Genomic DNA, 24,600 nt, shown 5'->3' with positions numbered 1-24,600 from the left:
GGGAAAGGGAGCAAAACGTTTCCAGCGCCTGCCCTGGGCTCTCGGCCATCGCCTTCACATCCCCGCCGACCCCGCGTGGTGCAGCCACGCGTGGCCGCAGCGTCCCCCCGCGCTCCTTACTGGTGCACTTCTTGATGCTGCTGCCCTTCTTCAGCGCGTGCCGGCTCAGCTTGCAGTGGAAGTTTTCCTCCCAAAACTCGGCGAACCAGATGTTTCGGCGGTTGTTGTCCAGCGTCCTGCTGGAGAAGTAGCGGTCGAAACCTGCCCGGGGGGAAGAGGGGACGGAGGGGGGTGAGCCTCTGGGCTGGCAGGGAGATGCTCGGCATGGCCCAAAAGCCACCGGGCAGAGGGGAAGGAAGGGGCCTGTGGGCAGCTAGGTCTTGGGAACAGAAGGATTGCGGTGGGTTTGTGCCCGAGCTCCCACCCAGGCAAAGCAAGGGTGGCTGCGGGTTGTCAGCACCGCGGCCAGGTTGAACCCCCCCGGGGACAACCCGCTGGAAAATGCCGAGCCTGTAATAGCCGAAACCTTGTGGTTAAGGGATGCCACGGGGGGGAGGACAGCCAACCCAGGGGGAGCTGAGCGAACCCCCCAGCACAGTCACTTACCTTTGACAGAGACCCGCTTGGGCAGGATGGTGACGGAGCCCTCGGCCACCTCCTCCAGGTGCAGCACCGGGGAGATTTTGGAGCCCCAGCTGTCCGAGCCCATCCAGATGAAGTGTCCTGTCTGGTTCGCCCTTTTGGCTGCCTCCAGCACCCTCCTGTGGAGAGAAGCAGCAGGCGCTGGCCGGCGGCACGGGGTCGGGACACCGGCTTTGTGCCCGTGTCCCCCAAAATGGCAGGGGGGGGGAGCAGGGCTCGGCGCCGTTGGCATCCCCCGGTGCCCCATCAGCACCAGGCACCGCGTACAGGGTACGAGAGCAAACCACGCTGCCCGGCTCCCGCACCCTCCGTCCTCCCCAGCCTAGGCACTTCTCCCACTCTATTTGCATATTTGCTGACTGGTAATTGAATTTCTCCCTTAATTACCCAACATTAGGGAAAAAAAAAAAAAAAAGAATCAGGTTATGCTGCAGCAGGCAGGAAAAGCAGCGGCACTGGAGAGTTCGCGTGCTCTCAGCTCCAAGCAGGGTGGAAAACAGCGGGAGAGAGCCAACCAGCGCTGCCAGTGCCCTGGCAAGAGCTAAACTGGGCAGAACTGGTGCCATTCACGCAGCTGAGCGGCGGTGGGGAGCTGGAGCTGCCACCTGTCCCACTGAGCACCTCCCGTGGCAGCCAGGCACTCGGCTGCACGTGCTTGCACGCTCCACCGGTGCCAGCCAGCTCGCAACGTCTCAGGAGGCAGAGGGGACTTCTCCCGGATCCGACCGTCCGCTCCCTCTTCCCCAGGGCTCGCCGTGCCCTCAGGTTCGTGCGCGGGTCCCCAGAGCGGTTTCATCTCCAGCTGCAGCAAGGAGGCAGGTTTACGGGTTTTATGACTCACCCCCGACACCGGGAGCTGATCCCTTCAAGTCCAGATGGTGCTCGAAGCACGTAATAAGGAAAAAAAAAAAAGAAAAAGAAAAAACCACGCACGCAGAACAGAGGGAGGCAATGAGGTGGGAAGAGGCAGTCGTTCCTGGGGGCTGCAGGGCCAGCGAGCCTGCAGGGAGCCACACACGGGCTGCTCCACGCTCATCCAGGGCTGCCCCATGCTCCTGACACATCCCACCACGGAGCAGGGAACAGATTTCAGCAAAACCATCCCGGGCCCATCCTGCCCCGTGGCTCAGCCCCGCAGGGTCGGGGCCAGCAGCGTGTCGGGGTCGGGGCTCTGCAGCTGGAGCTGGCATCGGGGTGGGCGTCGCGGCTGTGCCCGTGCCACGGCGAAACCCACGCTCACCCCCCCCCCGTGCGAGCTGGTGTACGGGAACCAATCTTCACGGGATATTATCCTGTTTGGATGGGTAAATGCTTACAAACGCCAGTTAATGGGGCTTGCCATTTACACAGCAAGGTAAATCCCCCGTTTCTCAATACACAGCCGTGTAAATGTCACGTTTGCAGACATTTCTATTAAGGAAGGGAAAAAAAAAAAACTCGTAGCATTTGCACATCTGATGTAAACTGATTTAAAATCGCAGTTTACCCACATTTACATAATGTTTGCTGATTAATAAATTAGATACTTAGGAAATCAAGGGTATCTCCATCTGAATCATTCTGCTCCATAAACAACAGGAGCTGCAAGATGTTGCTGCACTTGTGGAGCTGCTCATCACCTCCAAGCGCGGCTGCAGACCCAGTGGGCGGCACTGGTGTGTGGGGAGGGGTCCCCAAAAGGCCCCCCCAGATCTGCACTGGGGGGCTGAGGCTGCACGGCACAGCAGAGCCAGTGCCTGGAGGAGGCACCCCGCTAGCTCTGGCCCAGCCCGTGAGCAGCGTGACGTGCCCGGGGTGTGACAGCAGGGCCTTCCAAAGCCAACAGAAAGCAGATTTTTCCCCCTTTGAGCTCTGTCTTGCTGCTGTTCCGTGGCAGAAACCCACCAGGCGGCCAGTTCGAAGTTGGCTCTGGTGGTCCCTGCTGCAGCCAGGCCTGTGCCACGCGGCACGGAGCGCCCCCTCCACGTTGCAGGGGCCACGCTGCGAGGAGCGTCCTCTCCGTGTTGCAGACGCATCAGCGCCGCGTTGCACGGAACACCCTCTCCACTCTCTGCCACATTGCCAAGGCAGCAACGCAGCGCCGCAGGCATGCCTGCTCCCCGCTGCAGACACGTCTGCGCCACGTTGCGGACACACGCGTGCCCGCCGCAGACGCAGCCGGGTGCTCCCGGCACGGCACCCAGCTCCTGCCGTCAGCAGCCCGTGCCCCACGTCCCCGCACAGGGCACGCGTCGGGCAGCCGGCAGCCCATCTCCCAAAGCCTCCCCCTCCCGGCCCGGCCGGCCCCTCCGCACCTGATGTCGTCTTCGTTAGCGAAGATGATGACGGCCCGCGCGTGGGAGGTCTCCAGGAGGCGGCGGATGATCTTGTCGAACTCTCCCGGCTTGGGCTCCCGCGGGATCTTGACGGATTGGGCCACGCACACACCCCCTGAGGCAGAGAGCGCCCGGCACTGAGACCCCCAGCTCCCACCCCGTGGGGACGGCCCCGTGCCCCCGACCCCTTGCCTTCACCCAGCCGCCCCAGTGGACGCTGATGCTCCCCAGGCCCCCCCCAGACCCACCCCACACTTGGAGCACGTCCTGCAATGGCTGCACCAAGCTTGCTTGGAGGCTGGGGAGCACGGGGAGCACAGTCCCCCCCTCCATGGGATCCTCCCCTGCCCAGCACCCAGGGCTGGGTTGTGCAAAGGGCTCTGCTCGTGCAACGGGCAAATACTGGACAAAACGGCCCTTGGGGAGGATCGTGGATGTGCCACAGCCCTGGCAGAGTCCCTCAGCCCCGGGACAGCAGCAGCACAGCCCCGCAGGGAGTTTTATTCCCTTCCCTGCAGCCAGGCTCCCCAGCCCAGCTCCTCTCCTTCCCCAGGTCCATGCCCAGGGACCCCCAGGTGCTTTCTGCCAGGCTGGGGAGAAGCCTCCCAGACTGATCCCCAAGGCAGCCACGGGACGTTTGCAAAAGCAGCTAATTAAAATTAAAAGAGACAGAGGGAAGCTGGCAGCTGGATGAGTCCCCACGCACGGCTGCCGGGCTCCCAGCCTCCAGCTCAGCAAAGCCAGGGCCCTCCTGCTCCAACGTTTTTGCAGATGCCAATAAAGAGAGAGATGAGAGAGAAAATTAAACATTGCAGGACCTTCTGGATGTAATTGATGGTCTCAATTTGCATAGTAAATGACACGGCTGATACCTCACCTGCCACTAAAAGATCCCCGCTTAAGCAAAGGTCAGAACAATTAACAGGCGGGCTGAGATTCCCCCGATTACAATTACGACGCTGGAGAGGAGCAGGAGGAGGACAGGGAGAGGCCACGAGGCAGAGGCCTCCAGGAGAGGAGGCTTCACTCCCTCCAGCAGGGCTGGGGCACAGTGGGGTCGTTTGCCCCTTGTAGCCCAAAGACCGAGAGAGGGGCTGACTCCCAGCGCAGCCAAACCACGCAGACTTCTTATTTTATTTTTTTTTCCCCCCTCCGGTAAGAAACTGGGTCAATCTGATGTTTGTTTCCCATCTGGGGAGCCAGATGGAGGGAGAGGAGGGAATTGGATAAACAGACTGCCGGACAGACAGATCGGCCAGGCGCGGCGGGCAGCAGCAGGCAGCGCCGGCGGGACGGGCGCATCCCTGCCTGGGGCACGCGGGGCCAGGCTGAGACGGTGGCTCGGGCTATGCAGCCGGCGCGGCTTAATTACAGTTTCCATAGCAATCAGAGGAAAAAATCCAACCAAAGCAGCAGTTTGCAAACACCAGAGCCTTCCAGGAGCCCCGGCGCAGGCAGCCAGGCGGGCGGGCGCGCGCACGTGACGGCGCTGGGGACGGTGTGGCACCGTGCCACCACTCACCGACACCGCGAGGCTCCCCATAACAAGGCTCCCAGTAACAAGGCTCCCAGTAATGAGGCTCCCAGTAACGTGCATCCCATGGGCAAGCTGCTTCTTCCTCCATTTGAGCACACACATGAGCAGCACGGGGCCATGGGGGGGCCGTGGTGTGTGCCCGGCATCTGCAGCCCTGGTCCCTTCCCAGCAGGGCCAGAACCAAGCCAGCTGTGGGACTTTGCCAGCACAGCAGCAGCAGCGTGGGGTCGCCCCCACGCATTTATTGCCCTTCTCCCAGGCAGCAGCTCCGAGCATCCACGCTGCTCGGACAAACGCTGCGGCCAGGTGAGCGCCGGCCAAGGGCTCGCTGCTCGTACGCATGGGATGAGGAGGTGGCACGAGAGATGGGCCCATAAATAAATAAGAAAGGAGACTAAATCGATGGCAATTCAGAAGTGGCTGAGTTACGCGGCAGCTCCGTTAAATCAAACTAACGAGGAATGTAACAAAAAAAAAAAAAAAAGGATACGGCCAATTAGGGCGTAATGAGGACCTTATTACCGCAACGGCTGGAGAGCACGGAGCATGCGGGCGGGATGCAGCCAGGCCAGCAGGAGGGAAAAGCAAGGAGGGAAGCCCCGCGAGCCGGCTGGATGCAGCAGGAAAACTGCCCTAAGGATGGACACCGGTGTCTGCAGCTCCTCCAGTTTATCAAAGCTAATTGGGGCTCGCCTTACCTAAAAATAGCAGCACAAAAGCAGCCCAGGTGAAAGCCCCAGAGGGTCTGGGAGCCCTCCTCCAGCCCCCACGCAAATGCTGGCAACGCCAATTAATAAATATATATTTGTTTCTTAATTAATGGTCTGGGAAAAGTCCAGGGGCAGAAGGGGGAGGACAGGACTGGGGTGGGCAGAGCGGAGCAGAGGAGGGAGCAGCTCAGCGCCGGCCCCGCTCACCTCCAGCAGCCCCAGCTTTTAGCACCTGCATTATTCATGGCCCCCGGCACTGCGGCAGGGAGGGGGATTTGCCAGGCAATGCTCCCGCTACCTCCACAACGCTGCCTTTAGTCAAAACACTCCTTTAAAGCAAGAAATTAAAGACAGGAGGTGGGGACTGGGAGGCAGTGGGTGCTCTCCCTCCTGTGCCAGGATGGCACAGCATCGCTCCGGGACCCTGGGGCCAGGGAGAAGGCAGGAGCTGAGCTCCTTTTCTCCCCCAGCTTTGGGAGAGAGCCGGAGAGGTGCAGAAAGCCTGGGGAAGCACCGCACAGCCTGGAGATACTCAGAGATAGGCAGCTGGTTGAAGGATGCTCAAGCACCAGATGGCATCCTGCTGATGGCCGGCACCGAGGGGTGCGGAGCTCCTGCAGCAAGAAACAGCCCCAAAAAGGGCACAAGCGACAGGCTGGCCGTGGGGCCAACCGTCCTCTGGCCTGCCAGGAGCTGAACGCCCAGGGGGTCTCGCCTCGTCCCCCGGAGCAAAACTGCAACGAGCGTGCAACAGCGCCGTGCACCCATCTCGGCCGCGCAAAGCAGCCCCGTGGGCAAAGCCCTCCCCGAGCAGAGCGCAGCCCACGCTGTCCCCCAGCACGTGGCCGTGTCCCCCCCCGCTAATGTCCCCTCCCAGCGTCCCCACGCCGCCGCCAGCCGCTCGCCCGGGGACTCTCCTCGCTGCGGCGGGGTTAATGCGTGTTGTCAAACACAGGTCAGGGTTTAATCTCCACCATTATGGGCTCGGTGGGAGCGCGGCTGCTCTGGGAAGCTCAGCGCTCAAGTGCCCTCTTGATTGCAGGTAGATAATAAGCTTTTGCTGTCGCTAACGTACACCATCAATCAGGGAGCGCTTTGCCCGGGCTCCCTGCAGAGCTGGCGGCTGCGGAGCACCGTGCAAACACATCGGGTTGGAGGAGTGGGGGCTGATTCAGCCCGTGCTGCAACCAGGGACGTGCACGGCCCCCCACCTCCCCAGCTGGGAATTGCTCCCTGGGCAGCCCGAGGAGGGGATGGGGCCGCGCACAGCCCAGCTGCGGCGGCGTTTTGTGAGCTTGGCAGGAGGCTGCAGCAGCCCCACGCTAGCTTGGCACGGGGACACGCGGGGACGCTGCAAACCCGCAGCCAAGCAGGGGCAGGAGGCCAAGTCCGGGCACCTCCGGCTGCTCCCTCTCCCAGCAAGCCCAAGTTGCCACCGGGAACACCCGGCAGGTCCCTCGCTGCCCACATCCATCACGTTGCATGGAGCAGCAGGGAGCACCCACCCCGACCCAGCCGCACCCCAGCACATGCCCACCTCCCGCTGTGCACTCCCCGGCCTCCCCTTCACAAATGAGGCCGTTTAAATGAGGTTTCCAAGCCCAGAGTCTTTAATTGGCGAGTCAGTGGCTGCACTTCCCTGCCCTAGGACTCATTATCCATGCCACTTCAAAGCCCCGAGGACCTGACTCATTAGAGGAGAAGTCATTAGGGGCACGTCTCCACGCCCTCGTGGAGGCAAAGCTCCTGGCAGCGGGGATGGCTTTGGTCCAAGCGGGGAGCACAGGATGCTCAGCACAGGGCGAGAGCAGGGGCTGGCCACGCGCCCATCCACCCTCAACGCCGCGGCCAGGGGAGGCTTTGCAATTTGGGGACGTCTCCCCTTGGCTTGTGGGTGCCTGCAGCCAGGCAGGGCTGGGGACAGTAGGGTGATGGGGACGCAGCCCCGTGCACAAGTCAGCAGAGCAGGGCAGCGTCAGCAAGGCACCCCGCTCCTCATTACAGGCGGCTCTAATCCCTCCTTCGTTGTGGCAGAGCCCTAATGAGAGCGATGCTCGGATCACCCGCGCATGGAGGCGGCTGCGGTACCCCACAACTCCCAGTCCCGCTGCTGACGTAGCACCCCCGTCACCAGCTCACTTTCCGGGTGAACCTGGGGACACCATCCTATTGCTGTCACCCCGACCCAGCCCCAGTGCGTCCTCAAGAGCAGCAAGATCTCAACGACGACTCCAGCACTGCAAGACGGGCATCGAACCACATCCCTCCTGGGAACACAAAGCAGGGAGCAACGGCAGCCCCCCAAGCCCCAAATTTTTGGAGCCCTGTCCCACCCGGTCGGTGGCTGGCCCTCCTCACACACCCCGGGTTCCCGGCACACGTCGCATCGCATCGAGCCTCCGTCACGGGAGGCTCCTGGCACTCGCCGCCAGCCTCTTCCCTGGAACGGGTTCAATTGCTGCTCTTTAGTGCTTTGAAATCTCATCAGACATTATGAATCTGAGCAATTTGCGCCTGCTTTTCAACTGCCTGCATTGCCAGCCTAAATCAGTAATTAATAAATTTGCAACGGGGGAAAAAAAAAGGGGGGGGGGGGGGAAAGCAAGTCTTCACTCTGCTCCGGTCGGGGGCCCCGGGAGGCTGTGCGGTGGCACAATGGCACCGCGAGGTTCAACTCCTCTGGGCAGCGAGATAACTAAATTTCTGCTGTGTTTGGAAGCCAGGTTTCTCCCTTAGGTACCAACCCCACAGACTGTGCCCATGGGAAGGAGCTTCCACTAAAGACCCCCTGCTCCTGCAGCCCCCCAGCGCTGCGCCTCCTTCCCCCTCACCCTGCTCCAGCCTGGAGCTGGGAAGAGCCAGCAGACTCTGGGATTTTAGGGCTTGAGAACCAGATTTCACCGTCTTCCCCCAGCCTACTGCGAGCGTCACTCTGCAGAGACCCTCACCCATCACACAACCCCAGGAGCTGGGCCTTGAAGCGACAGATGGGTCCCAAAAGCAGAGGCACTCTCCCCTTCATTTACCTCATTTACCGTAACCGTTTATCTCGTCCCTCCTAACCCGAGCCCACAAAACAGAAAAGAGAAACGTGCTCCCCTTCACCCCTCGCGGCCCCCCTGGGGCCATCGCCCTGCCGTGTGTCACCGCATCGTGGACAGGACGGGACCCAGCGCGCCCCAGAAATATTAACGACCAGCCACCGCCGTGGGCTGCTGCCAAACCCCAGAGCCGGGCTCCGAGCCAGAGCCGTGCGCCCGCCCCGACCCCAACCTCTCCGTCCTGCCTCGTTCTCCTCTTCCCCCAGCCTCCAGCACACAAAAGGGCTTCCTGTGGGACATGAAAACGAGGAGCAGGGTGAAGAGGTAGTGTCAGCGTTATTTACAGGCAGATTTCAGGCAGCAAAAGCTCCCCAAGCCCTGGGTCTGCAGGGAGGTGTTTTCCCAAGCAGCAGTGCCCAGTGCTCCCAGTCTGGCCCTGGCTTTCCCCAGTCCCAGCCTGTGGGGTCCTTTGCACGCAGCAGCAAAGAGCCCGAGGGCAGAGAAGGTTATTTTAGGTGGGGGAAACTGAGGCACGAGGCTGTTTGGAGCCAGAGGAGAGCCTGGCATCCTGCCTGCCTCCCTCCTGGCTGCATTACAGCACACGGTATTGACTGTAGCGAAAAGAGGCAGAGGGGATGGCATAAATAGAAGAACAGCCCAGGAAACACGACTTCAGCCTCTGCGGAGCCTGAAGGAGTCTGGAGACCCAAAGCAGCGATGGCACCAGGGCCCCAGTGACCAGACCTGCCCCTCGCTGAGCGTGCCCCCACCGGTGGGGGGCTCGTGGGCGCTCGCTGTCCCCATCCCACACACAGCACGAGGAAAATGCTGGGATAGGAAAGGTGGCTGCAGCCAGACCCACATGAGCAAGGGCTCTGCTCACAGGATGGGTACAACCAGGCTGGTTCTGGTCCCGGGATGCCAGGGACCTTTCCTGAGCCACGCTGTGGAGGTATATGCTCGGCTTGAGCCCCAGAGGGGACAGAAAAGCCACCAGCCTCAGAGCAGGAGCGGGTTCACCCGAAGCCCAGGCTGCAGATCCAGCCCCGGAGCAGGCACCGTGCCACGAAAAAATTTCCAGCTCCGTGCCGGGTGCTGAGCGGAGGATTTGGCTGGGGGAGCGGAGACGCCAGCAGCAAATAACAGCCCTCCGGTGAGACGCAGTAATTGAGTGCTGACTGCAGAAGAACAGCAATCCTCCGAGATGAAAGGGAGCCGGGCAGCCCTCCTCGCCCGGCTCTGCGTTACTGCTAATCACACCTCCTTTCGTCACAGGGCTGAAGGTCACCCGCTTTAATTCCTGGGCTCTTTGCTGGAGGTGGTGGCGTGCCAAATAAAGTTCTCCCTGCAAGCAGCACTGAGGAATAACCGGCAGCTGTGCTCCCATCCGTCCCACGGAGGTGGCATCTGCAGGACCGGTGGCATCTGCTCCCCGGGGCCAGCCACCTCCACGCTTGCACGTGGAATCCTTTGAAATGTGGCACTCGGTGCTGCCTTGCACCTTAAGGCTCGGGAGCAGCTGAAGCCCACGTTCAGCATCGCCCAAACTTCGTGCGCGGCTGCGATCGTCAGATCCCCCTTCGGGGGTGACATTCTGATGCATCAAGCAAGAGTAATGAGCCTGGCTAAAAGCAGAAAGACAGCCATGAATGTCACATGGTAATGAACAAATGCATCGCAAATACATATCAGGCTCTTAACTAAAAATATAGAAAGCTCAGCGAAGGATAAAACAATAGAGGGGGGGAAATGACAGTGTAAAATTGATCCAGACACATGACTAAGGAGTCGTGCATTTGCCTAGAAATATTGCCCTCTTCACAAAACAGAGCGCGGCACATTACGACGCATGGCATAACACGCTGCGCACACCAGCTAAATTACATAAACATAAATCTAATGCTTCGTCTCCAAGAGCTCGGCGGCAGCAGAGATGTCAGCGCACGCAGAGCCAGGGGACTGCGGACAGGTCTGTCCCCTCCCTCAGGGGACATCCAGGGGCGGTGAGATGCTCTGCGAGAGGAGCCTGGGACACCCGCTGCTGGCCCTGCCCCGCACCTTGGTGCGGAGCTGCAAATACAGATAATACCCCCCGTCTTTGCAGGATGCTTTGGGGGAGAATGCACTTAAAATGTTTAAAAGTGCCCAAGTAAAACACAGATTTTTGCCGACATAACATTTTGGCGATGCTAACACCCAAAAAACCTTCGCTCCCATGAGTAATGACCATCCAGGCATCGGTGTAACCAGCAGCAATTGCCAGGGGCCAACAAATTGCAATACATAAAACCTAATGGCCCTCCTAGGTCAGGCTGGCTCAGGAGCCCTTGGCTGCAAGACAACCCCCGTGGGTCACTCAACAGAATAAGCTGCCCCAGGGTGAACTTCTTCCCAACCCACCGGCAGAGGGGGGTGAGATCGTGCCTCGAGCAGAAACGCTTTGCGCTGCAGCAGAAGCCGCTTTAGCACGAAGCTTTGCTAAAAATTGAAACTGAAGGTCAAGTTGATAATGCATCAGAAAGCAAACAGCTTGAATGCTAACTGCTAACTACAGCAATGAGCATTATTGCCTGATGGAAATAAAACCCGACTCCGAACACTCAGGCTTGGCATGAGAAATGAAGCGGAGCGATGTTACGGAGGAGAGCGAGCGCGCCGGCACGCAGGGAGACGCGCGCCCAGCCTGCAGCGCCGTCCCCGTGCCCACCCGTGCCCTGCGGCATCCAGACCCCGTGCCAGCACGCCCGGAGAGCTCTGCGGCTTGACAGACGACAAGCAGAGGCCAGATCCTCAAGCAGTGGCCCTTCTGCATTGCTTTGACAGTCCGGAGGCACCTTGAAGCAGAAATAAATTGCCGGGTCCTTTATGCCGCTGGAGGAGTGGAAAATGAGGGCCAGGCATACACGAACAGGCTATAAAAGAGAGGGACGGATCCTTCGCCAGCTCCCAGTGGCTCTGTGCTGGTGTAAAGCCATTTGGTGACAGCAGGGCCATCCGAATTTATGGGGGAACATGGAGAGGCAAAGCAGGCGCAGCGAGGCTCTTCCTCAAACCTTGCACAGGGCACACGGCTGGGGGGATTTTCAAATTAAAAAAGACATCCATATACACACACAGAGCACGCCCTTGTCCCCATCCGCTCCTTACTGACAGCCGCAGAGCTGCCCTCCGTGGGTGCAGGAGCCGGGAACCACTGAGGACCCCACGCCGGGAGATGCCCCTGGAGCAGCTCGGACCCCACGCAGGCGCCCGCGTGCCGGCAGCGTCCCCAGGCCCCGCGTGGCTGCCGGGTTTGATGTACGACAGCTCCCGGACACAAGTGAGCAGGGGAGCGGCGTTTACTGCTGATAACGCACGGGCTGCACTCACGCTGCCGTTCTGCCGCAATTACAGTGGAATTATGCTTTTTGATAACTAAATTATCACTAATGCACATAATCGTTGGGTTACGCGGATATACAAATTACAGGACTGCCTCCGTCCCAGATTAATACGCGTGCGTTTCAACTCCATGTACACTCGTTTACACTGCAATTATGCCATCATATCATCAACCATCTGGTGATAGGAATTCACGGTAACCACAGGTATCTCAAACCAGAAGCGCTCGCGCTGCAGTGGGACCACCAGTCACAACGCCTGCTCCTTACTGGTGCGTAGTGGAGGGGTTGAACCGGGCCCACTCCCCTGGCCACATCCAGCCCCGCACCCAGACCCCGCAGGGACACACTGGCCAGGTCGGGGTGGCCGTGCGATGCCGTGCTCTCTCCAGAATTAGGGTACACCAGAGCTAGACACAGAATACCACGGCTGCTGAGCCCAACGCTGCTGTCGTCTCCCCATGTCACCCACCGGTCCCATCAGCCCTTCCCCTGTCATGGGACATGGGCAGCCCAGCAGGACCTGCCAGCCCAGGGCAGGCAAGGAAACTCTCCTTTTTGGGTGGAAAGCCCGTGCAAAATGCCCCTCGTTCCCACACAAGGTCTCTTTCCCTTTATTTCTGTCATCAGACAAATCTCGTTATCATCACGAGCCAGATGGGGCTGCTGTTAGCATTTACAAACCCCAGTAGGGTTACTGGTTAAGCTGTTAACAGAGCCATAAACACAGCCCTTCGCTTGCAGCCGAGCATCATTCCCCCCCCACGAGCATCGTTCCCACCCCCACGAGCGTCGTTCCCCCAACCCGCCGCCCCAGTGCTCCGGGTACCACGCGTGCCCAACCTGCACACCTGCAGCCCCGCGTGTCCCCATTGCACCTGGATTTTGCGTGCACAGCCACAGCTGCAGCACAGCACGTGCCCCCCAGCACCGCTCACACCCGCACCCCCACCTCGGGGTACGCGCACAGCACGCCCCGAGCTGCACGTCTCAAGTCATTGCATCCATCGACTCCAAAACATCCCCGCGCGCTCCTCCTGCAGCCGGAGGCCCGTGAAGATTTTTCTGCTTTTCAAGTTAAAATCCTGAAGAGCAGATTCCAGGTTGAATCCCCAGATGGGCTTCTCTGCATATTAAAAGCACAGCCGGTTCCCAGTGCCATGGCGCGCGCGAGAGACAGAATTAACGCTGTTCCTATTTATAGGGCTTTGATTAGGAGCTCGTCACCTAGAAGTTTTTATTCCCTTTATCCATTTATAAGGCCATAACACAGTTTGACTAGCTCCAGATAGGCTGGTGTCCCACCGATTTTGCCAGAACTTAATGTGCCATTCAGACACAGTTAAGCCAGTAATAGGCAGCAGCCTGTACTCTGCAGGGTTTTAACTGCCTCAGAAAACACTCTTCAGCTCCCGGCTCGCCCTGCACACACCGTGCTGCAGAGGCAAAGCGAAGCTGAGGCAAGGAGCAGCCCCAACAGCCCCTTTGTGGGGTCTCGGGGCAGCTCCAGACCCCCTGAAAGGGCGGACAGAGCCATTGCCTGGGCTGAAGCCCACTGCAATAGCGCCCACAGCAGCAGTGCCTGGGGGTCCCTGACCCTCTCAGCCGGTCCCTGGGTGGGTGCCTGGCCACCAGCTGGTACCCGCGAGCTTTTCCACCGCTCCTGAGGCTGCTAATCCCTCCTAAGCATCCCTGCGCTCCTGTCAGCAAAATGCTTTCTGGCTCCTGACAAATCCTCGCAAAAGAGTTTTGCTGAGCACGGACTTTCCGCCTGTCCAAAGCCTATAGACAAGTTAAAGCACCTGCCCTCAGGGATAATTCCACTAAAATTGGGTGAAGCATGCGCTGGTGCCAACTTTATTTTCTGTTAAAACCTGGGAGTATTTGTAAAAGTCTTTTCTTCTGGAAGGCGCCCAGCTCCGTGCGGAAGGAGGGGGCTGGATCAGCTCGCGCTTGGCAGCCGCTGACCCAGCAGATTTGAGGGCTCCTTGTGCGCAGGGAATGGGATTTCAAGACGCTTCCTGAAAGGAGCTGGCAGCGATCAGCCAGCCCGCCCTACAGATGGCTGCTCCCATCCCCACTTGGTGACGTCCCCCCACTGCTGGCCTTGGGGAGACGACACGAGCAGCACCCCGGGACGCGCAGCAGTGCTGCACTGGACACACGCCCAGCCTAGGAACCGGCCACCACGGTGTCCTTGCAACTAAACCACCAGCAGAGCAGCCCCAAAGCTCAGAGCCCCCAGTATCCCAGGATCGTGCCCTAAAGCGGGGCTCCCATCCCGTCCCTACTCCTGCACCGCAGCCATTCCCCAGCTCAGGTCAAGACGCCCGACCAGACACATCCCAGCACCCCACCGCAAGCTGCAAGTCACCCAGTTGGTGACCCAACTGGTCACCTTTTCTGCCTTTTCTGCCCCAAAGCCCACACCAAGACCCCGTCGCGGGGTGAAGGCAATCTGCTCACCGTCCTCCCTGGACTTCTGGATGAAGGCCTCCACGCCACTCTCTCCGTAGCTGCCCTCGGAGGCCAAGGTGGAGACGTAGTTCCACTTGAGGGCTTTGACGATGTCCACCATGGCTTGGGCCTGGTAGGTGTCGGACGGGACGACGCGAGAGAAGAAGTCGTAGCGGCTGTTGTCGCTCAGGTCCGGGGCGGTTGATGCGTAGCTGATCTGGGGGATCTGGGACGGAGGGAGGAAAGACAGCGTCAGGAGAAAGAGGCCATCTGCACCCAGCTGCGCTGCCCTCGCCTTGCCCGTGTTCCCAAAGCCCCGCTCGGGAGGACGCAGGGGGGTGGAAATCAAGGAACTGGGAAGCGTCCAGAAGAAACCAGCCACCCTGTGCCAAAAACAGAGGTGAAGGAACGGTGTGAGGCCTGCTCACGCCCAGATCCTGGGTATGGCCATAGGAAAGCAGAGGCCACGGGATGACGAGGCGCCCAGGAGAAGGGACCAGCTCCCTCTGGGACCTGCAGCAGCCAAACCCTGGCTGTGATGCCTGGTTTGGCCCCAGGAGGAGCCAGGGCAGAGGCTGAGGGACCACTCAGTGGTACCCAGCAGGGCCTCCAGCATGGCAGAGGCCGTAGAGAAAGCCTTGTTCCTGCCCTGAACTCAGCAGCTATGATATTCTGGCCTCCTGCCCCATGAGGGACCGACACGAGCGCACCCTGCCAGACCCTGTCCAGCCAAGCCATAAATAAGCCTTTTAAATTAATCAGAGCTCCTGCACCTCACGCAGTACATTAGAGTGATTTAGCACCGGAGGATCACACGATGCTTAGCACTTACACAGCACTTTACATCTCCAAAACACACCACAGATGTTAATTTATCTCAAAGATGGAAAAGGTTTATTAAATTATCAAGCCCAGGTTCCCCGCACCAGCCCTGAAGTTCCCTGCTGAAGATGTCCCAAAACCAGAGCCAGCCCATCCATCACCCCCGCGTCCTACACCCTGTCGGGCACCACGCACCGCTGCAATGTGCCTCTGCTTTGGCACAGTGCAAGGGCTTGCCAAGCCCTGCCAAAAACAGGGACGTGGTTTTGAATTTAGCAGCGATATAATGGCAGGGGCTGGAGCTCAGCCAGCTGCCATGCTGCAGCCTGGCCGTGGCTACGGGCACAGCGCAAACAGAGGAGGGAAAAGCCCAAAGCATCGCTGACCCCAAACTGCTCCGTGCTACAGGGCAAGGGGGCGCAGAGCAGCAATCCCCAGCTGTGGGGGGCTTTTCCCCCTCTCCCTCTAACCCAGTTTAGGAACAATTCAGCCATCGCAGCTTGCAGGAGAACAAACGCAGCCGGAGCCAGGGGGAGCTGCAATGAGCCCCCTGGATCCCCTGGGCTCAGCAGGCAGCTGGGTCGTGCCGGATGCCTTAAATCAGCTCAGGCTGAGTTTGGCCTCACCCATCGCCACTCCTGCATGAAGCAGTTAGCTAATTTGCAGCAGCAGAGGGGAGAACCAGCTGGTGTGGAGAGGTTTGGGGTGCGCAGGCATCCTAGTGCAGGTTATAAGACCAAGCCACCTCGCTGGGAGCCTGAAACGCTGCCTTCTAACGATGGTGTTTCAAACCAACACCTCCCTGGTTAGATACCAGCACAGCCCCGTCCCAACGGGGGGGGAGCTGCCCCTGTCCCAGAGCACCCCAGCACCCAAGGGTGGGGGGCTTACCCCAAAGCCGCCCCCTGGACCTGCCCGGCCCTCCTGGCTGCCCCGTCCTACTCCACTCGTGCTCCCAGGCCGTGCTGCACAGTTTCTCCTCTGCTTCCCTGTTATTCTCCCCTTTTCCACTCCAGTCCCTCACTCTCTCTATTAAACGTGATACCGGTGTTATAAACCCACGACTCCACCTGAATGCTAAACGGCCCCTGGAAAGGAGCAGCCACCCCTCTACCTCCCTGCAAAATACGAGATGAAAAAAAGGGAGAGAAGGAGAACAAGTGGGAGAGGGAAAGGAAGGAATCTTTATCAAGGCACAAATAGGATTATTCTCTGTGACAATCTGCTTTGTCCTCCTTTCCAAGGGGCTGTGATCTGCTCGTTGGGTGTCTGTGACCAGGAGCCGGTGCGTGAGGCTCGATTAAAATTCTGCTCAGCAGGCGAGGCGCTCGTCTAGCAATCATTCATCCTGGGGAGGGAGCGGGGGGATGCTCTGCTCCTTCTCTCCTTTCTTTTTCCTTGCCGGGCTCGCAGCGGTGCCGGGAGGACGGGCAGGGAGGTTTGGGGTGGAGGCGCCGCACGAGGAGGCTGGTGAGCAGCGTGCCCGTGCCGTGGGGCCAGGTGGGCGTGCAAAGCAGCGGTGCCCGTGTGAGAGGAGACTCGGGGCAGGGATGCCAAGCTGGCTTTCCACGGGCCATCAAACCCGACGAGTTTTTCTCTGCAAAGCGGTTTTAACAGATCCACGCCTCCGCAGCAGGGTGCAGGGGAGGGAGGCTTCCCGGATATTCCCCCGGGATGCCGCGTCCCATGGAAGTGCCGATGGGCTCTGGCTGAGGACCACGGCTGGGATTAACCCCGGGGCACGCAGCCTGGTCCAGCCCCTGCGGGGAAGCGGAGCCTGGGAAATACCTGTTGATCTCCAGGTTATGAACTGGAAGCTGTATTTTAATAAACAAACTGAAAGAGCTTTTCTCCCTCGCTACACTACCTTGGATGGAAGTGAAAATAAAATACCAGTTCCCAAATGACCATTTGATAGATTTCTTCTGCCTTTTTCCCCCTCTGCCTTTTTGATCTCCTGGTTTACAATAGCCCAACTCCCGGCACCAGCTATTTTCTCAGATAAAAGACAAAAGTCCTTTCAGGTCCATAGCAGGGAAATGCGGGCAGGGAATTCAAGGTTCTTAGAAAGAAGGATGCGGGTGGGGGGAGCTGGCAATGCACCTCGGCTGCACATTTGGGCAGCAGCACAAGCCCTGAACAAACTTGCAGGGGCACCACGCTGCTCTCAGCTCCTTGCCTGGGTCATTGCCAGACCAGGCTACATACCACGGTGCTGGTGGGGAAATCAGCGGGATCAGCTCTCCTGCACCCCAGGACTACCTTACCCCATCAAGATCAAGGAGTAACCTTGGGACAGGGGGAAAAAACCTCCTTTCTCCTTTATTTTGAACAAAAATACGGTCAGCATCATTCAGAAACACCCCCAACCTTGAGAAAAGCTCCCCCAGGGTCAGAGAGCAGGCAGAAGCCGGGGTTAGGGGTACAATCCTGCCCCCCAGGCCCCTGGGTCAGGTTTGCTGGCAGTGCACCAGTGTGGTCAACCTCAAACTCTCCCCTGACACCTCCACCGCAAAAGCACCTGGGCTCGAAACCCATTTCATCAGCACCGGCTGACGATAGCGCAGCATTTTGTCTAACAGCAGCATTTTGTCTAACAGCAGAGGATCATAATCTGCTCCAGATTGGAAAGATTCAGACAAAGGCAGCAACTTGAGCACGGCCCCCAGCCGAGGTTTGCAGGGATGCAGTGCTCCGACGTACAGCAGCACCGGCCCCACTGCTCCTTGCACCAGCGCCCCTGCACCACAGACGGGGTCAGGAGCAGCTAATTCCCTAACCATAATTATTAATTTCATGCGTATCTTATGCCAACCTCTGGTTCACCGACAAGATGGAATTGATTTAATTAGAATTTCCATCATTGAGCCATTTGGACAGCGGCTTTTAATTAGGGAGAGCACAAAGCACCGCAGGGGCTGGGGGAGCGAGGGGGCTGTGCGGAGCCAGCTCAGACCTTGTCACTGTCGGTTTCCCCAGCTGGAAACAGGGGCCAAGGCAGGCGAATCGCTCCAGCATCATGATGTACCCAAACGCCACCCTGTCATGGAGCTGATAACAAATTCCTCCAGTTCCCAGCCCCAGCTGCTCCAGGGTGACAGGAGACAGCCACGCTCGAGGGGGGACGGCTCGGGGCAGGGAGCGAGGAGCTCCCCATCCTGCCCACCCCTTCGCCACGACCTTATAAACCGAGCCAGCTGCTTGGCTGCATCCTATTTTTTCCCAAAAAAACAAGCTCCCAACCTAGCCGAGAGCAAAGCTCGGGGTGCAGGGAGCCGCGGTCGCTGCCCTTCATCGGGCTCCTCACCGGCCTTGCCGCCCTCCTCCTCCTCCTCCTCCTCACCCCGCGGTGCCGGGGGAGCCGCCGTGGCCGGGGCAGCCCGGGGGAGCCGAGCGGCCGCAATTTGTTTTAATAAACACGGAGCAGAACGAGGAAATGAACTGGCAGGAACAGAGCGGGTGATTAATCAGAGCGTCCCCCAGCCGATTTCCACCTTCCCGTCTTCACGAAGGTTATTTACCCGCTAAGCACGGCCGCGTGGTGCGGAGGGCAACGCTCGCCCCGCCACCTCCCTTCCACCAGTCCGGGGCTCGGCGCTGGGGGCCGGATCCTGCCCCGCACCCCCAGCCAGCGAAACCCCCTTTGCGTGCAGGCGCACGGGCACGCACAGCTCCCGCTGCATGCGACGGGCCAGCGTCCTCCATTAGGTGGATTAATCATGCTGTACAACACCCCGGTGCTAAAAAAGGGCTCGACAACTCGCTGCGGAGAAGGAAACGAGCGCCTCTAAGCGTCGGGTGTGTGCCCAGCACCTCCGCTCGCCCGGGATGCTCCTCGCCCCAGCTGAGCGCGTGGGTGCTCCTTGTGCCCCAGCTCGCTCAGGACGGGATTGAAAAGCCCAGCCCAGCCCCTGCTGTAGCTTTTGGGGAGTCACGTTTGCAGAGGTTTCTTTTACACCACCGTCGCTGTGGTCATTCGGGAGAAAGTGGGTAGTGCTGAGGCTGGAGAGCCAGCAGACAGGGGTGGGAAGGAGCTGGAGCGTGCCAGAAAGCTCTGGCAGTGACGACAGACAGATGCTATCGCAAGGAGGCGAGAGCAGGGATTTGAGGGGAGGTTTTTCTGCATGCAGAGCTGCGAGGAGTGATGAAACCAGCTTGGACAGAGGATGCCGCATCTGCAAGTTGTTCCGCTGATGTACAGCTTTAATTAGGCAATGGCAGCTAACGAAGGACACGTTATTTATTTATGTAGCATGGGAGCGACAAAGCCCCTGCCAGGGATGCGCCGAGCCCTCCCTGCCGATGGGTTTGGGCTGGCGGGGAGGGGACGGAGCAGAGCGGGGTGCACGGGAAGGGAGCACAGCACGGGGCGAGGAGAGCAGAGCACCCCCAGGCAGGGAGCAGCTGGAGGAGGGAAGGGGCTGCTGAGACCCCATCCCGCCCAGGGCTCTGCAGCACCACTGCCACAACCCTCCCAGCAGGGCAAGGGGAGCCTGGACCGCGGCACGAAGCAGACACAGCGTGGGTGCAAGCGTGCACACAGCTGCTGGGGCGGGCAGAGGGGGAGCTGCTCAGCCCCCAGACCCACGAGTCCCATCCTGCACCCGGGGGCACCCCAAGAGCCTCCTCCGTGCCCTCATCTCGGCTGTGCCCTGCACAAAGGGCGCCCCAGCACCTTGCACCGGCATCGCCTTGCAGCGCCACGGGCTCGCTGTCCCGGGGCCGACGCAGGAGCCAAATCTCTGGCTCCAGCCCAGGAGCGAGCATCGTCCCTCCAGGGGACAGGAAAAGGCAAAGCCGTGAGCGCAGCGGTGCCCGGGGAGGCAAACGCTTTGCTGAACCTCCGAGTGGAGCCGCCCGCGCTTAAAGGTCAGCGGCAGCACGAAATGGAAGTTGCCTGATTTTCATTTTAAGCATGTCCGTGCCATAAACCCACTATTTGAATAACAAAGAGCGACGGCGGGCAGGCAGCGCGGGGCAGGGCAGGACCTGGCGTCCCGCGGGAGCGATGTCCCCGTGCTGGGGCCACCAGCGGCTGGCAGGGAGGTGGGGACAGCGATTCCCAGGGCTCCCAGTTGAGCTGAGGGCTGGGTCCCCATGCTGGGGACACCAAGGCTTGAGCCATGTCCCCACTGGGCCACCACCAGTGCCAGGGTGCATCGGGGCTCGGCAACGTCCCCCTGCATGGTCACGGATGCTTTGTCCAAGCAGCAAAATTGGAGGAGAAAGGGAAAAAAAATAGCTCAACCCACCCCCAAAAGAGCTCCCCCCGCTCCTCCAGCTGTCACTCTCCTGCCTCCTTCCTCACTGCCTCCCTCCCTGAAGTGAGCACTCAATCTTTTTTTGTCTCGGCAAATAGCTTTTAAGTTCCTCCCGCTCTCTCTAATTTATATTATTTTAATTATTGAATAGCCCTCTCGCTCGTCGCCTGGAACATTAACACGTTTTTTTTTTTTTTAAAAGGGACCCAGAAAAATCAAACTCCATCAGCGATCTGTTTTTCGGTCTCCGCTAACAGCCTCCAGCCCTCCCAGGAGGGCGGGCGGGGGGGAGGATGAGGAGGGGGGAAGGGGAGGAAGGCAGCCAGCCCCCGAGGAAGGGAGGGAGGGTTTCGAGGCTCAGGAGGGGGAGGCAGCATGCGTAGCGCCAGCTCGGGGCTTCCACCGCTGCCGGGCGCGCAGCCTGTTTGCATTTCTCTCTGCCTTTTGCTGCTAAGGGGGCTCTTGTTCAAACATTCGCTCTAGCCCCAGGACATTGCTGCGGATAAATAAATGCACAGCGAGGGGGATGTAATTATAAACTCCTCCGGTTTTCCTGCAGCTGGAGCGGAGGAGGGCGACGGGGGAGCCAGCCCGCAGACGGCCCCAAGCACCCTGCTCCCCTCCGCACACCCAGGGCCAGTGGCACCAGCCAGCGGTGTCCCCAGTTTGCCCCTGGGCACGGCGCGGTCGCCACCGTCCCCTCCTGGCACCCCGTAGCCGCCCCCATCCCAGCAATAAATGCAGCTCCCCAGCAATTTGGCTGAGGCGTCACCTTACCTCTGGTCCCCTCAGGTGACAACCCAGGAGAGGGCCGGGGAGCTCCCCGGGGAGGCTGAGCCCTCTCCATCCCTGGGGGTTCTCGGCATCCACTGGGACCAAGCCCTGAGCAGCCCAGGCTGAACCCAGAGCGGGGCGCAGGCAGCTGGGATGGAGCCCCCCAGGTCCCTCCCAGCCCCGTGGTCTCATCCTGAGCCCTGTCCTGAGCTGATTGCCCGTCCGTCCCCCCCGCCAGGCTCCTGGCAGGAATGCCGGGAGCGTCAGCATCCCACCTGGCCACGAAGCCGGGGGAGAAGAGACAAAAGCCTGCTGCTACGGCATCGTCACCGGAGGAGGGGATCCCTGGGGACCCGGGGGAGGCAGAAAAACGCTTTTAAAGACACTCACGCTCCTGCCTGCCCCCAGCTGCGGAGGAAGAGGTAAGCATGCAAAAACCTGCTGGTTTCACCGCGTTTTTTTCACGGGTTCAGCCCTTGCGGAGGTGGCCAGGGCGCCTCAGTGGGACCCGTACCTTGAAGAGCCGCAGGATGTTGGCCACCATGATGGAGACGGAGCTGCCCGAGGCGCCGATGACGCCGACCACCCGCTCGGGCTTGGTGATGATGGGGGGGCCGCCGTTGACGCAGCGCACCTCGGTGCTGTCCTTCTCGATGAGGGCTTGCACGAAGGTCAGCGACTGCTCCAGGGCGTGCGTGTCCCGCGAGCACGTGTCCAGGATGCGGGCGCCCAGGGTGATGTTGGGGAGCAGGTCGGGGTCGTTGTTGATGCGGTCCAGGGCGAAGAGCATGGCCTCCAGGCGGTGGATGCCCTTCTCCTTCTTCAGCTCCCCGCAGGCTTTGCCCTCCGCGCCCCGGCCGTGCACGGGGAAGAGCCCCCCGAGCGTGATGTCCCCGTCGATGCGGATGGAGTTCATGTGCGGGTAGCCCTGGCCTTTGGGCTTGGCGGCACCCCCGGGCGCCCAGCCCCAGCTCCAGGCACTCAGGAGGAGGCAGAAGGAGAGACGCTCCATGCAAAAATGACCCCCGCTCATCGCCGAAGCCGTGCTGGGGCAGAGCGCGCGGCCCGAAACCCGGCGGCGGTCAGGCGGCGAGGCGGGCACGGGTGGGTGGCATGGCTCCGGCGGCTCCGTCAGCGGCTCCCATGGGTGACGGCGGCCCCCAGGGTGCGGCGAGCAGCCGGGCTGCAGGTGGGTGCCAGGACTGGCATCGCTACGCCGCGGAGGAGAGGCAGCGGGGGTGCGAGCCCAAGCAGAGGTTCGGGTCCTTCTTGCAGAGCCCTTGGGGGGGAGAAGGGGGAGCAGGAGGAGAGAAAGAGGGGGGGAAATTAAACAGGAGCATGGAGAAGATGTCAGCCATTCCAAGATTTCAGCAGGGAGCCCGGAAGAAAAGATTTGGGATTTGCTGGATTTGTGAGTCACGCCAGCTGCTTTGACTCAGCCCCAACAGCGCATCCGGCGCAGGGCCCCTGCCGCGCTCAGCCCCAGCAGCAGGGCCAGCGTGGCACAGGTTGGAGGGAAGCCCCAGGACCTGCCCCAGTCCCAAACCCCCTTTGGGGAGCTATCAGGGTGGGGCAGACCCCAGGGCAGTGCTCAGAGAGGGGCAAACCCAAACGCACACACTGCCCTGGTCCCAGCCACCCCAGAGCATCCCTCCTGCCCCAGGGTCACAGCCAGGCACGGGAACCAAGCAGCCCCCTCAGAGCTATGCTGCATGGAGACCCTGAGCTGATCTCGGGGGGGGGAAATTTCTCTTTAGAGAGACCCTCCTTCCCTGAGCACCCCCTGCTGCACCCCAGGGACCACAGCCCCGTCATGTCCCCATCGATGGCCCCAGCCGCGAGCGAGCTGCTGCCGTTAGCAGCCCGCCTGCATCCCCTGCACGACCGGGGTCAAAGCCACGGAGATGCCGAACGAGCACGATCCGAGGGACGGGGCAGCCAGGGGCCGATTCCCAAATTTCTTTTCCATTCCCTGCCATGAGGCCACTGCCATCGCCTGCCTGCACGCCCTGAGCACCGCGCCGCCAGCCGCGCAGGCGCAGAGCCGAGCTGGGTCTTAAGCGAAAGCAGACCCAGCCAGGCACCGAAGGAACCAGGAATTACGTATCCGAAACGCGCCCCTAAGCACCGCGGCTCGCACCGCTCTCCGTTCGGGCTACCGAGTCCTGCATCGGCCGCTGCTTCTTTGCGAGCACCAGGTATCGACAGCTTCCAGCGGGGAGTATCGACAGCACCGAGGGCTCGCCCAAGCTGCGGGGAGAGTTTGGCTTTCTGCCCGCCCCGGGCAGGAGGAGCCGAGGCTCAGCGCAAAATTAAAAGCAGCCGGGATGGGCAGAGGAGAGCGGCTGGGTGTGAAGGTGCTCGGCCCCGAGCTGGTGCCCCCAGGGGGGGGAAGGAGGGAGCGAAGGGCTCACGGGGAAGCTGGAGGCAGCGCTGGTGGTGAAGGCACGGGGAGCGGTGCCCGTGCGATGCCCGCGGGCTGTGCCTCATGCAGCAGTTGAAGAGCAGCTCTGCTTTTTAGCATTTCCAATCCACTGGAGCCCGGGGTGCCCCATCCCACCACGCCACGATGCCCCTCAGCTGGGCACAGGGTGCTGCAATCCCGGCTCAGGGAGCCCAGGGCTTGCTGCAGGATCCGGCTCCTGCTCCTTGGAGGTGCAGAGGTGACCTGGACGAGTGCAGGATCCCCGATCCTGCTCCCAGATGGCTCAGCACGATCCCACCAGCACAGCCGTACCACGGACAATTCCTCAGGCTGGGGAGCGGGTGACGGCTCAGACCTGCCCCAGGCTCCTTAGGAATCTTTTTTCGGCGACAGCACCTTTTGTCAGGCTGCGCGCACACCCACACCTGCATCCCTTTGCCCCCCAGCCCCGGAGGTGCCCCTGACCCAGCAGCACAGCCCCTGCCTCAGTTTCCCCCCCCTCGCAGCCCGGCTGCTGCCTCCAAGCAGCCGCTGACGGATGCTGCGAGGGCAGCGCGTGATTAATGCAAGGCACCGAAAAGCAGAGGCGAGCGAAGCCGGCAAATGCATTCCCCAAGCAGGACGGGCTGGAACAGCGAGACCCGAGAAGCAGCCTCAATTCCTCTCGGCTCGAGCACAGAGCCCAGCATCCGAGCCCGCGCCCGCCTGGCCGGATCCTCAGCCGGCCCCATGGGGGGGGCTGCTGCTGGAGCCAAGCCCCTTTACACCCGTGGAGGAGCCGTTCGGAGCTCCTCACCCCAGCTGGGAGGGCCCTTGCCTCAACTCACCTCCATAAATAATGCACATCCCTGCCCGTCGGAGCCACTTGAAGGCCCATCTCCAAAGCGTTTCTGACAGACGGGGCTTTTAAGCAAGGCGAATTACCCGGTGCCGAGCTCTCTGTTTCCAAAGGCAGCACCCGGGGAGCGCTGCGGCACGAAAGCCGCCCCGCCGCCGCCTGCGAAGACATCTCCCACTGGGACAGCCCCACGGGCACGTCCCTGCAGGAGCTGGGGTCAAGGAGAGGGACCCTGGCCCCGTGGGGACAGTGCCATCCCCCCCAGGGCTTTGCGAGCACCGCGATGCACCGCGGCAGGGGAAAGCGGCTCCCGCCGCACCCTGGAAGCGGGTCGGGTTCTGCTATGAAGAAGCAAAGGATGGGGAGACCCCAGGGTGGTTTTAATGCCGCAGCCCTAC

General features: G+C 60.7%; 1 protein-coding gene across 1 annotated transcript in view; it reads right to left on the bottom strand.

Moving 5' to 3' along the window:
* Positions 1-24,325, bottom strand: part of GRM4 (glutamate metabotropic receptor 4) — a 98,022-nt gene extending 73,697 nt beyond the window's left edge. The window contains exons 1-6 of the mRNA XM_080569236.1: positions 24,192-24,325; positions 21,454-22,218; positions 14,092-14,308; positions 2,937-3,072; positions 607-761; positions 121-261 (exon numbers count right to left, since the gene is read on the bottom strand). Coding sequence (XP_080425362.1) covers positions 121-261; positions 607-761; positions 2,937-3,072; positions 14,092-14,308; positions 21,454-22,218; positions 24,192-24,197 — 1,420 coding nt within the window. The 5' untranslated portion in view covers positions 24,198-24,325. The remainder of the gene's footprint in view (positions 1-120; positions 262-606; positions 762-2,936; positions 3,073-14,091; positions 14,309-21,453; positions 22,219-24,191) is intronic.
* Between the last annotated feature and the right edge of the window lie 275 nt (positions 24,326-24,600).

The sequence above is a fragment of the Anser brachyrhynchus genome (assembly GCF_964034855.1).
Source record: "Anser brachyrhynchus genome assembly, chromosome: 27".
In the NCBI taxonomy this organism is placed as follows: domain Eukaryota; kingdom Metazoa; phylum Chordata; class Aves; order Anseriformes; family Anatidae; genus Anser; species Anser brachyrhynchus.
The sequence above is the reverse complement of the archived record's forward strand: the minus strand, read 5'-3'. Positions and strand labels throughout refer to the sequence as shown.